An 11,291-nucleotide genomic window follows, 5' to 3' on the forward strand; every position below is an offset into this window, starting at 1 on the left:
CCGCGAGCTCTCCAGCAAAGATGTGCGGTGGGAGGGAACGCTGCTCTGCCTTCTTCCCCGGCGGGGACAGCGCGGATAAAGCTATTTTACAGCTGGGACCACTCTGCAGCATCCCGGGCTCATCTCTGAAGCGCAGGGAGCTGCTGATCGGTGCTGCACGGTCATTTGGCCTCTTTACCCCGGGGGCAGGCGGGGTGGGGGGACAGGCTGCTGTGCAAACACCCCCTGCACCGCGCTCAGGGAATAACAGCCCTGCGTGCCTCATCAAGCAGTGATTATCGAAGAACATCTTTCCTTTACTATGCAGGACAGAACTATTAAAAGGCAGAGACAGCTGTCATTACAATTGCAGCTTTATTATAATCTCGTGGTGAAGGAGTACTGGTCAGATCACAAGATGCATGCCAACAGAGCACTTCCCCTTTACTGGACATTGCAGAATCAGTTCGGCTACTTCTTTTTTTACACTTTTATTTCCAACAACTGCTCTTGGTGCACACACAAAGATGCAGCGAGTGGCACTGCCATGGCCTCAGATACATCCACCCTGCTTGGGAAGAAAACCTGACATTTTTGTTTTGCTAGAAAACAGGCTTTGAAGTTTTCTTCATCGTGCCTGCTCTGAAGGTCACAGCTAATTAGGCAGTTAAGTGCTTGTTCACAATAATGAGTGCAACGTATATACGAACAGAATAGCAATGGGCTATACTGGATTGCAGCTGAAGAGATGCAGCAATTGTGGGGCAAGTGTGAGCTGGTGGCTCGTACTGTGCACGTGCCTGTCCGTACGGCGTCTGCTCAGCTCCGACAAAGATTGACTTTCCACTCAGTTCCTTTCCAACTGCACACTTGTCAGTATAATAAACATATCTAAATGTAAAGCTTTAAAATGTATAAAGTGATGTAAAAACCTAAGCCAGTGAGCGCTAACAGAGTGAGCCAGAAGTTGGCCTCACTTTCTGACTCCCCATATGACCAAATCTGTTCCTTGACTGATTGGTAATTTTTGTTCTGGCTACGTATTAGCATGAATTATGAAGTCATAAAAAAAATCCTCAGCCAGCATGATTATTCAACACACACAGAGGATGGTTCTTATGATACCAGTGATGACAATCAGTCATATGCTGTGGGTTTTAGCTCCTTTTCAAGTTTCTGGATCTCCAGGTACAGTTTCTGGACTTCCAGCAGAGTTTTCAGTTCTGTCAGAGGAACTCCACACTGGAAATCCATCCTGTTTTGAAGAATCTTCTCACATGCAGCATTCTTTTTCTTTAAAAGAACCGAAACAAAGACAGAGGGCATGACACTCTGCTGCAGGGCACTATGTGCTGAGCATCCCCCTCCCACTGCAGCCCCTCAATCATGCCAGCCCTATTATAACAAAGCAACCACATTCACGCAGTCAGATCAGTGATATTCCAGGCTATAAATGGGGCAAGGTACAGACAAAACCTGGATTCGGGGGGTACTTACACACGTGAGTGGCGGTATCCAAGTGCCATTAGCTGAGCAGGTAGTTTTTGATTGAGTGCCGTCACGTCTACAGCGGAAGTACAGAGTTTCATTCACCTCGTACAGTGATCTAAAAGAGTCAATCCTTAGGCCCTCCTGTCCTGAGGGTATGGGACATACAACTGAAAGGAAAACGCATGCCAAAAAAATAATGTAATGGGAGGAGACGGAGGAGAAAACACCCTGCAAAGTCCACTTGTTGCTGGTGATTCGAAGAGGCAGCAACCCCTGGCCTGTGCAAACCAGCTGTGGGGCATCTGCCCGGGTCTGGTACCCACCTGGCTGGCAGGTGGGCAGGGCAGGGTGCCAGGCGCCGTCGGCCAGGCACCGGCTCTCGGCATCGCCGCGCAGCACGAAGCCTTCGTCACAGGAGAACCGCACGGCCGCCCCGTAGGGAAAGGTGAACATCTGCGGAGTCATCCTTCCTCTCTCGACCGTGGGCTTGGGGCACCGAACCACTGCGGGAAGAGAGCGGAGGCGGGAGCGGTGATGCAGGGATGCTCCCGGCATCGGTTTGATACTCAAATGCAAGAACTGGCCCTCAGCTGCCCGCAGCAACCCCCAAGGAGACCCTACCAGTCCCTGGTGGTACTGATCAGCTCGCGGCGCCAAGACCTTCGCACGGGAGCCGCACGGTCATTCAGCCGCTCCGGGTTTGGAGCTCCTGGACCGGGGCAGGTAACGGGGCGGGGGCTTAGCCCCAGCATCGCACCCAGGTCCTGCTCCAGTCTGGTCCCGTGCAGCAGAAATGACTCACCCTTGCACTCCGGGGCAGGGCCGCTCCACACCAGGTTCACCCCATCGTCAGAGGTGCAGTAGATGGAGTCGTCCCCGATGAGGGACAGACCCTCCGCACAGCTGTACGTCACCTTTGCGCCGTAGGGGAACTGCTCCCGTCCCGAGCCAGAGTGCTGCCCGTTGGCGATTTGTGGAGGGCGGTCACAGACTACAGAATAAAGGGAATTGATAAGAAAAGAACTGCGTGATTATCAGTCAGGTGAGAATCAAAATAGCTTCTGGGAAATCAGTACAAGAGTTAACTTCATGTTTCTAGCACAGCAAATCCACATGAAGTTGCTGCCTGGCTTCTTGCCTCCTACACCAGCTCAATGCTCCCACTTCTCGCTCAGCTCCCACCTGGGTCACATCTCCAGCGAGAAGACACCTCAACGCTGTCAGCCCATGAGCTGGTGATCATCATCCCGTTCCCCAGAAGCAGACGCTGGAGGCAGTTTCTGACTGCAGTTTACTGACTGCTGTTTCTGAATACTGATGCATGAGGTTTCTTCTCAGCACCACGTTACACATACCTTTATCACAAAACGGTAATGGGGGAGCCCAGCTCACGTCAGCCTGACACTCAGTCAGTTCGTGGCCCCTGAGGACATAGCCTGAATCACACGCCAGCCTCACTTGGGTCCCAACTGTGTAGTCATTTTTAGTTTTATAAACCTCTTTTCCATGAGTGGTATCTGGCTTTGGGCAACGAGGTTCTAGAAACGACAGAAAATAAAGAATGTCATGTATTTTTCAGAAAGAACTCCAGTGAAGATGCTTTCTATGGAGAGGCCAGTTAGCAAAAACGTCGGAACCCTGAAAAAAAAGGTGACTATCATCCAGATGCAGGTCTCAGTGCTTCCTTTGTAACTTCAAAGGAGTTCCTGCTGCCTCAGTCAGATTTTTCTGAAGCTGTTGGGAAGGGCACATGCTGCAGAGCTGGGTCTGTGCCTGACCGAGCTCCCTGGGGCTCTCGGCACCACGCACTGTTACGGTCCCAGGGACTGCAGCCCCTGCTTTCCCCACTGGGCTGCACTCGAGAGGCTGCTGAGCAGCATCAGGGCCAGCACAAGGAACCATCCATGCTGGCTGCTCTGGGAGGTGGAGCAGGCTCTTTCCTCCTGAGCTTTTGAGCTCAGACCACTTCCAGCAGCTCGCTGATATTGCTATCGTGCCCCATTGCTAGACAGACTATTAGTTTCAGCAGTGTCACTCATTTATGCTGCTGCGTTTTCTTCTGAGAGAGGAAATGCACTGAGAACATCCTCTGCTCCCAAGCCTCGTGTCAACAAACCAGCCCAGCTGTTGTCCAAAGCACAGACCACATCCCCTTCCAGCTGGGTCTCCCAGGCTTCTTAGGAACCTCCTGAGCCTCTAAAAGCTACCAACACCCCCACTTCCCCTCCCACCATCTCAGCCCCCTGCCAAAACCCCATACTTTTTCCACAGCAATCCCCAGGCAATATAATGATCCATCTGGACCGTTTGCTGCCTATTCTAAATTAACACAAGAGGACTAGATCTGGGGATACATGGCAGTGGAGCAAAATCCTCCTCGGCTACTTCTACCATCATCTAAGGCCACACGTAGATTTTTCCGCCAATGTCAGCAGACAAATACACTGTACAGTGTGACCCAAACCTTCTGCAGTCAAAAATAAGTAGTAACCAAGTCAACATGCTTCCCCAACTCTCGCCTACCTGGAGTGCACTCCGGTACTTCTGGATCCCATCTACCATCACTTGCACACTGAAGCACGAGGTTATTGCTATGACCTTGGAAAGCATAGCCATCATTACATGTAATTTCAAGTCTCTGTCCATACACGTAATTGTCTTTTTCTTCCCATGCATATAAGGGCCTTCCATTCCTGACGTCTGGCTTTGGGCAACGAATTTCTGAGAAATGCCAAACATTAGCAAGTGTGAAACCATGGCAAAGCCACCTGGATGACAGCAGCTTCATTGTAAACAGAAGGATGCGTGCTTTGTAAGACAAAGACTCAATATAACGCTAAATCTGCCCCAACACCATCCCCGGGTGCTCCTGGGGAACGGGGTGTTCACGAGGGACTCTGCAACTGCAACCTCCCCTTGGATGGAGCAAGGGGTCCTCCACACCGCAATGACTTTTTCCACAGGTGCAAGGGACTAGAAAGCGTAGCTGGTAAATAAAGCAGGGAAAGCCCCGTGGTTGGGGAATAAATCAAAGGAGATCAAGAGACCAGAGACACGCCAAGTGGGCGCTCAGAGCACCCCCACCCTGTGATCTGCACAACCGCAGCCCATGTACAGTTTCTTCATTCGGTAATAATTTTGCCAGATCACAAGGGTAAGCCAGCCAAAGGAATGCATACTTACTTTCGCAAGCACGTGGAGTTTCAGACCACGTAAAATCTGGCAGACACTTAATGTGCCATGTGTTTTCTCCAAAGCTGAACTGGTGGCCCTTGCTGCACTCGTAGGTAACGACACTATCCACAGGAAACAAATTGCCAGCAAGTTTTACTGTCATAGCATTAGGCACATCTGGAGGGTTGTCACAGCTACCTAGGAATGAAAGAGCAATTTAGGGACATTGCCAGTGATAAGTCAGCGAGGCCCATAATGATATGGAACATAACAGAGACAATTTGGGGAAAAATCATGGGCTCACTTTGATCCGAGATGCACTTAACTGTCTGAGTTCAGTAATGCTGAAGAGTGAATGCAAAGGAGACAAATGAAAACATGTGAATAATTTCAGATTACATAGTAATTTTCACTGTTATAATGAGATGTAATTTCTAATAAAGTTTATACTACTGGAGGCTCTACTAACAAACTTTAAAAATACTAAGTATAGAAAGGTTAATTTAGTCCCTTTGAATTCCACTGAGAAATGCTCACCAGCTTGAACGGGACAAGGCTTTAGTCTCTATGGCCCCAGGTCATAAATTCCTAAAGTCACCTTGGTGCTACAGAGAGATTAGCCAAAAAAAAAAAAAAAAAAAAAAATCCAGAAAGTTAAATCTTGGAGCCATCACTTTCAGGACCTAATGGTTTCTTGGGTGGGAACTTCACGGAAGCAAAGCTGCTGGGCCAGGTGGAGCAGCGCTCGGGCCACCACACTCACTGAGCTGACACAGCGGCAGCGGAGGGTCCCAAGAGCCGTTTTCTTTGCACGTGGATGTATCGCTGCCGTTCATGGTGTAGCGGAAGTTGCAGTCGAACATGACGGAGTCTCCATAGGTATACTCAGACCGGTACCTGCTCAGCAGCTTCCCGTTGTCCACGCTCGGATGCTCACAGTTAACCACTACGTCAGGGAAAAGCCACTTAGGGAATTAGCAGTTATGCTCAAGAGGGGAGGTTAAGGTATTAAAAACATTCTCGTAGCATAAGGTGCGTTCACCAAAAAGGCTGAAAATGGACATAGCAAGATAGCAGGCTGATGTGATACGTTTTAACTCCTTACTCTATATTACAGCATGTTTTTATTTCAGACTTTTTATTAAGGCAAAGCGTAAAAAGAACGTAGGAAAGGCAGCAAGTATCACAGCAGGTTTCCAAATTCTTTGCAGGTATCGTTTTACATAGCCCAGGAGGCAAAATGCACTGTCTGATCTGCAAACACTAATAAAATCCCACTCCCGTGTCCCCTGCTGACTGGGTGACCATGAGCAGCCATGGTCCCTGCCACGGGAGATCCTAATTCCTGTTGCTGCTACCAAACTCAGAGGGTCTCATCTGCAAGAAGCGATTCCAGCAACATAAAGGAGAGACACAACTCCACAGAAGAAAGCAGCTTTAGCAAACCGAGCGGTAGGCAGCAGAGAAGGGGCTGGGGCTGGTGTTGCTGCCGTGCCCCCGTGAGCGTGCACCTCACCCCGTGCGTGGGAGCAGCTCACCTTTGCACTCCGGGGCTGGCTTGTTCCAGACACCATTTATGTTATCTGTGGTTGTACAGAAAATAGAGGCATCTCCCACCAGAGAGAAAGGTGTCTCTCCCCTTTTAACAGTGTTGCACCGGTAAGTGACTGATGCTCCGTATTCAAAGAGCTCTTTGTCAGCTTCGCTGTGCTCTCCGTTAGCGATTTCTGGAGGGGGTGAACATGGTATTGCTGGGGAGCGGGGAGAAATGGTAGAAGGAGGGAAGAACAAAAGAGAAAGAACTTAATTAGTTTTGAAACAAGAGTCTGGTAAGAAAAAAAAGTTGAAACACAAGGTGCCAGAAGGGTCAAAAATTAAGGGCAGGTCTCAAAGGAGTTGCACACCACCAGCCAGGCACCAGCGCACAGGGAGCAGAGCTCTGACCGGTTTGGGGATCTACCAGTCTTACATGCAGCTGCCTTACTCCCAGACAGTGAATAATTTTTTCTGCAGGATGATGCAGGAAGAAAAACACAAAGAAAAAAAACAAAAGGTCTTTGCAGACTCCACCACGCATCGGAGTGCTGAAATCCTCAGCAAGGCAACGCGACTGCTGTTTTATCCATCCCCGGTAATGTTTAAGCAGTAGATCAATTAAGAAACTCCACTTACGCTCGCAGATGGGAATATCTCTGTCCCACGTAACAACCCCGTTCTTAAGCACACATTGAATTTGAGAATTTCCAACCAGTCTGTACCTGTGTGAAACAGGGGAGAGGGAATTACTTGACAAACTCAGTTTTGATGTATTACTTATAACATCACCATCAGGGTGGTTTTGACTTCCTTATCATAATTACAGCTGATCAGAAAATTGCCATCAATGTCATTTTTTCCAATGACACACTGGCTTTTCACAAAAGCATTTTTTAAATAAAAAATATACATGGTTTCTAAGGAAAAATGTCTATATCAGCCAGCTGTAGCTATCGCTGGAGCTCTGAGTTCAGTATTGATGCCTTTTCTTGAAAAAGCTACTGAAATGTTGGAAATGGTTTAGAAAGGGCCAGGAGCATGAACCTGAGTTCAGGAAGAACTGCCTCAAAGTATGAGATTAAGACAAGTCAATCATAAAGCTCTTAAAAGAAGGCTTAAAAGATATTTCAATCACAGTCTGCAATCACCTACGCTGGCAAGGCTTCTGACAGCACAGGCTTTAATCTAGAGGGAAAAGACTTCAGAAAAATCGCTGGGGAAGAAGAGGACCCGTGCCCTGAGTTCTCCTGGCTTACCCAGTGTTGCAGGTGAAGGTCACTGCTGAACCAAAACTGAACTTTCCTGTTAGGATGAGTCTGCCGTTGGCCGGCTCTCCAGGGTAGGTGCACAGCTTTGCTGGGGGACAACAGGATTGGAGTTGGTTCTTATTTCAGTTTCTTGAAGAATCGGGAAAATGCAGCAGGAAAGCAGAAGACTCCTCCAATACAGAGCAAGGGGATGGACCAGAGACCTCCAAATTTCCCCTCCAACCCTAAATTATTCCATGATTCATGATGCTGTTAAGACTTGCATCATGGCCTGCAGCCAGCCTCTGCAGTCTAAGTAGGGTTTTGCAGTAACCCTGGCAAGCACAACAGCGTTTCTTCACAGCTAAAGGATTCTCCTACTGCAAGTTCAAAATACTTTTTTTGAACCAAGAGTTGCAAATCGCCTGAGCAGAAAAACATCCTTCGAGTCAGCAAGCACAACCAGCATCAAAGCAGATTTCAGCTTTTGCCATCATTGTTAGCACTTAGCAGAATACAAATGGTCCTTCATGTCAGGTCACTCATCTCCCACCGTCCCATGAGGTCACTTTGGATACTGCTCCAACAAAACGAGCTAAAAGCACCAGCGAATAAAAACCAAAATCTCAAGTCAACCCAAAACATACTCACGTGTACAGATCTCCTTTGATCCCTGCCACTTATTGTTAATTCCACAAATGAAGGAATTTCGGGCATAAACATTTCTCACGTAACCTGGACGGCAGGTGTATTCTACCACTGAAGAATGGGGAAATGTGGAAATGCCACGGTATTGCTCTTTGAGTTCCGCAGATGGGAGATGCGGTGGAATTTCGCAGGCACCTACCGACAGAAATTCCATCAGAAAGATGCTGGGTGGAAAAGTGGTGGGAGTTCAGGCCTGATTTACTCTGAAGGTCCAAGCGAGGACACTTCGGTGGCCTTAAAACTCCCTAAAGCTAGAAACAAAGAGGAGACGCGCAGCCTGTGACCAGGGATGGCTGAGGCTGGCAGGGACAGCATCACCCCACGAGGTCCCGTTCACTCCTCACACCTCATCCAGCAGTTTCAAAGGCTGGTCACAAAGTTCAGATGAACCTGTTCCTCTCCTCAATTAGTACAAATCATTGTGCTATTTTCAGTTGGAATAATTTTACAGTTGTTTTACATGGAAAGGAAAAAAAGGCAAAGGAAGATGGATTCTGATCACAAAAATTTACAATGTTGTCAAAATGCAAAAGAAACAAGGAAAAGAGAAGGATCCAAGTCTTGTGAACCCCAGGAGAGAGTTTTCCTTCGAGGGATCTTAGTTTATCCCGACAGACACATTCACTTACTCTGGACAGCCGCAACAAGAGCAGCGGTGAGGAATAACCCAAGGACAGCGGCACGACCCCTCTGCCTCCCCGGCTCCGAAGCTGGCATCTTTCTTTATTCCAGCCTCCCCGTCCAGGGATCCCACAGGAGTTACCACATCCTTCTTCTAGGCCAAATACCTGTAAAAATAGCAGGGACGTTATTTACGCTCAGGATAACCATAGCTCACGTGGACAGGTCTCGTTTGCTCCATCCTTAAGCAGTTCCTACAGGCATGGCTGGGGACCAGAAGCTGCAGGAGCTATTGCAATGCTCTGCGAGAGCGCGGAGCAGCCTCTCTGCTGGCTCCTCTCCAGCTGACGGGACCGAGACCCAACACGGAGGAGCTGGGCTGCTGGGGCAGAGCTGGATTTGGGTGAGGAAGGCTGGCTCCAGCAGCCCAGACCCAGAGACGTCAAAATACAACGTAAACAGGACAACTGATTGTAGATGTTAAGCAATTCCCATAGGCTTTATTCCACTAGTCTCATTTATTTGCATTTTTGAGAATGCAGCTTTTAATTAAAATTTAAAAATAAAATTTAAAAAAGGGAAAAAAAGAAAGACTAACAGCTCCACTCAAACCATAACATAACTACTTTGTAACTTAATAGCATTGTATTGCCAATGTAGTGTTCTTACCAGCCAAATTAATACCTGCAGGACCATGAGTTTGTTCATGCCTGCTGGAAAAAGTCTCCTGAAACTTATCTTATGGGTAAAACATTTTGTTTTAGTAATAAATCTCTTGGAAGCAAATTCATAGTCAGATGAAATCCTGCCAGAGTCAATACAGTCCCCTAACAATAAATTATATGCAGAGAGATACCTAACAGAAAGATACAACAGTTTTGCGCAGAGAACATCAACTGGAGTAAAGCTATAAAGCATAAAAGTCATTCAGGAGACTGAATTGCTTTACAAAATAGCATTTAAGTGCAATTTGGTCTAACCTAGCATCCCTAGAGATCAGCGAGAGTCTTCTCTGACTTTGTTATCCTGGATCATCATTTATGAGCCCAAACCCTCCCAACACTACGTACGCTCCAAGTGCCTACCTTCCTCCTGGGAGCGAGAGTCTTTCTCGATGCTTTCTGCCCTAAACCTCACACTCCTTGTGGCTGTTTCATTCCTCTGGTTTTCCTTCAATCCTTGTTATAGGTCTTGGTTTAATTTGATTTAATTTCCTAATCTTTGTGCCTGCTAGAGTTGCAAGAAAGCTCCAATCCCGTTCAAGAGCAACATCGCCTAAAGCTGTATTGCTCAAAGGTGTCTTACCTGGAGGTCTGGCAGCAGGAGATGGAGAGACCCGGCACGTTCGGCTCTTGCGAGACAGAGCAATGACTGTCCTCGTCCAGCCCTCCCTGCTCCAGGCACCGCAGCGTTAAGGAGGAGTTATGATACGCCTACACGCTCAGATATGGCTCCATGCAGAAAAGTCTGAATTCTGTAGAGACCAGAGAATTGTGCCAGTTGACCCATAAATCATTAACTCCTCCTCTAAGCAAGAAGGAAGTAGTTTATTCAACCCACAAAGAAAAATACTAGAAAACTGAACACAACCCAAGCAGATGTTGAAATTGTTTGTTTTCTGTGTTGACCTGCCAACTCCTTGTTGCAACGATCCTTGTTGAGCAGGACACTGCCCGTTACAACAGCACCCAGCCAGTGCCGGTCCCGACGATGCCCAGGGACCTCGGGCACACTATGGGGGCCTCCCGAAGAGTACTGCTTCACCCTAGGGCATGTCAACCATGAGCTCATCTCTTCTGACCTCAAAAACCTATGGCCAGCATTCAAAATATGGTTTCTTCAACCAGCTCCGCCTAATCCCAGTAAAGCAACACCAGCTGGAGCTCCACAGCACACGAGGTCCCAGGGAGCATCACTCAGAGCTGAACACCCAGGTCCATGACGGGGAAACCCAGCTGCCTTTCATCTCATTGAAAGCCATTCCCAATCCAACTGTCCCTGGTGGGTCCTTTTCCAGTAATAAGAATTTCAGTAGAACTTGTAACTATTTGCTCCTTTTGCACTTTGGCTGCAGAGCTTCATCCGGGCTTGAACCACCATCAAGAACCTGGTGACGGCCTTTTTACCCCGGGTCGTGCTTCTCACAAGCACTGGTTCCTTCTGCCAAATCCAAGGGGGTTTTGCCAGAAAAACTTACCATGTCCCTACACGGAGTGGGAAGTTCACCTGAGTCCATACCAACTGAAACAGATGAAGTTCTTGCTCTGTAAAACAAGTTCTTGCTGCCTGCCTGCGCCCCACGAGCAGGGGCTGGCTCACAACAGACCCCCCCGTTACTCCCGAGCAGGCACTGACCTCCACTAAGTATTTACAAGAATCCAGTTAATCACAAACACAAACATTGGCTTTCTAGATTTCTTTTTTTTTTTTTTCCCAGATGACTCAAAACAAGCTGCTTCGTGTGCTGAAAGAATCAGCAGCTTCCCCGCGGGCACCCAGGAGATTATTTAGCACCCGCACAGGGTGCCACGGCCA

General features: G+C 48.1%; 1 protein-coding gene across 1 annotated transcript; it reads right to left on the reverse strand.

Annotated features, from left to right (window-relative positions):
* Positions 1 to 335: 335 nt before the first annotated feature.
* Positions 336 to 10,271, reverse strand: LOC129196336 (complement component receptor 1-like protein). The gene is made up of 14 exons (XM_054803670.1): positions 10,062 to 10,271; positions 8,765 to 8,923; positions 8,079 to 8,270; positions 7,437 to 7,536; positions 6,817 to 6,902; positions 6,183 to 6,395; positions 5,408 to 5,590; positions 4,654 to 4,842; positions 3,994 to 4,191; positions 2,826 to 3,008; positions 2,273 to 2,461; positions 1,794 to 1,973; positions 1,477 to 1,637; positions 336 to 1,272 (listed from the first exon to the last, which is right to left on the reverse strand). Exons 2-14 carry the CDS (start codon positions 8,850 to 8,852, stop codon positions 1,117 to 1,119), a joined length of 2,118 nt encoding a protein of 705 aa, XP_054659645.1. The 5' UTR covers positions 8,853 to 8,923; positions 10,062 to 10,271; the 3' UTR covers positions 336 to 1,116.
* Positions 10,272 to 11,291: the final 1,020 nt, after the last annotated feature.

This window comes from Grus americana, chromosome 25, assembly GCF_028858705.1.
Source record: "Grus americana isolate bGruAme1 chromosome 25, bGruAme1.mat, whole genome shotgun sequence".
Classification (NCBI taxonomy): domain Eukaryota; kingdom Metazoa; phylum Chordata; class Aves; order Gruiformes; family Gruidae; genus Grus; species Grus americana.

Coding starts and splice junctions, on each gene's coding strand:
- LOC129196336 (XM_054803670.1), bottom strand. CDS start 8,852: ATGCCAGCTTCGGAGCCGGGGAGGCAGAGGGGTCGTGCCGCTGTCCTT. Junction 6,903..7,436: donor ACCTTCACCTGCAACACTGG/GTAAGCCAGGAG, acceptor TGTTTCACACAG/GTACAGACTGGTTGGAAATT. Junction 2,462..2,825: donor ATTACCGTTTTGTGATAAAG/GTATGTGTAACG, acceptor TTTATTCTGTAG/TCTGTGACCGCCCTCCACAA.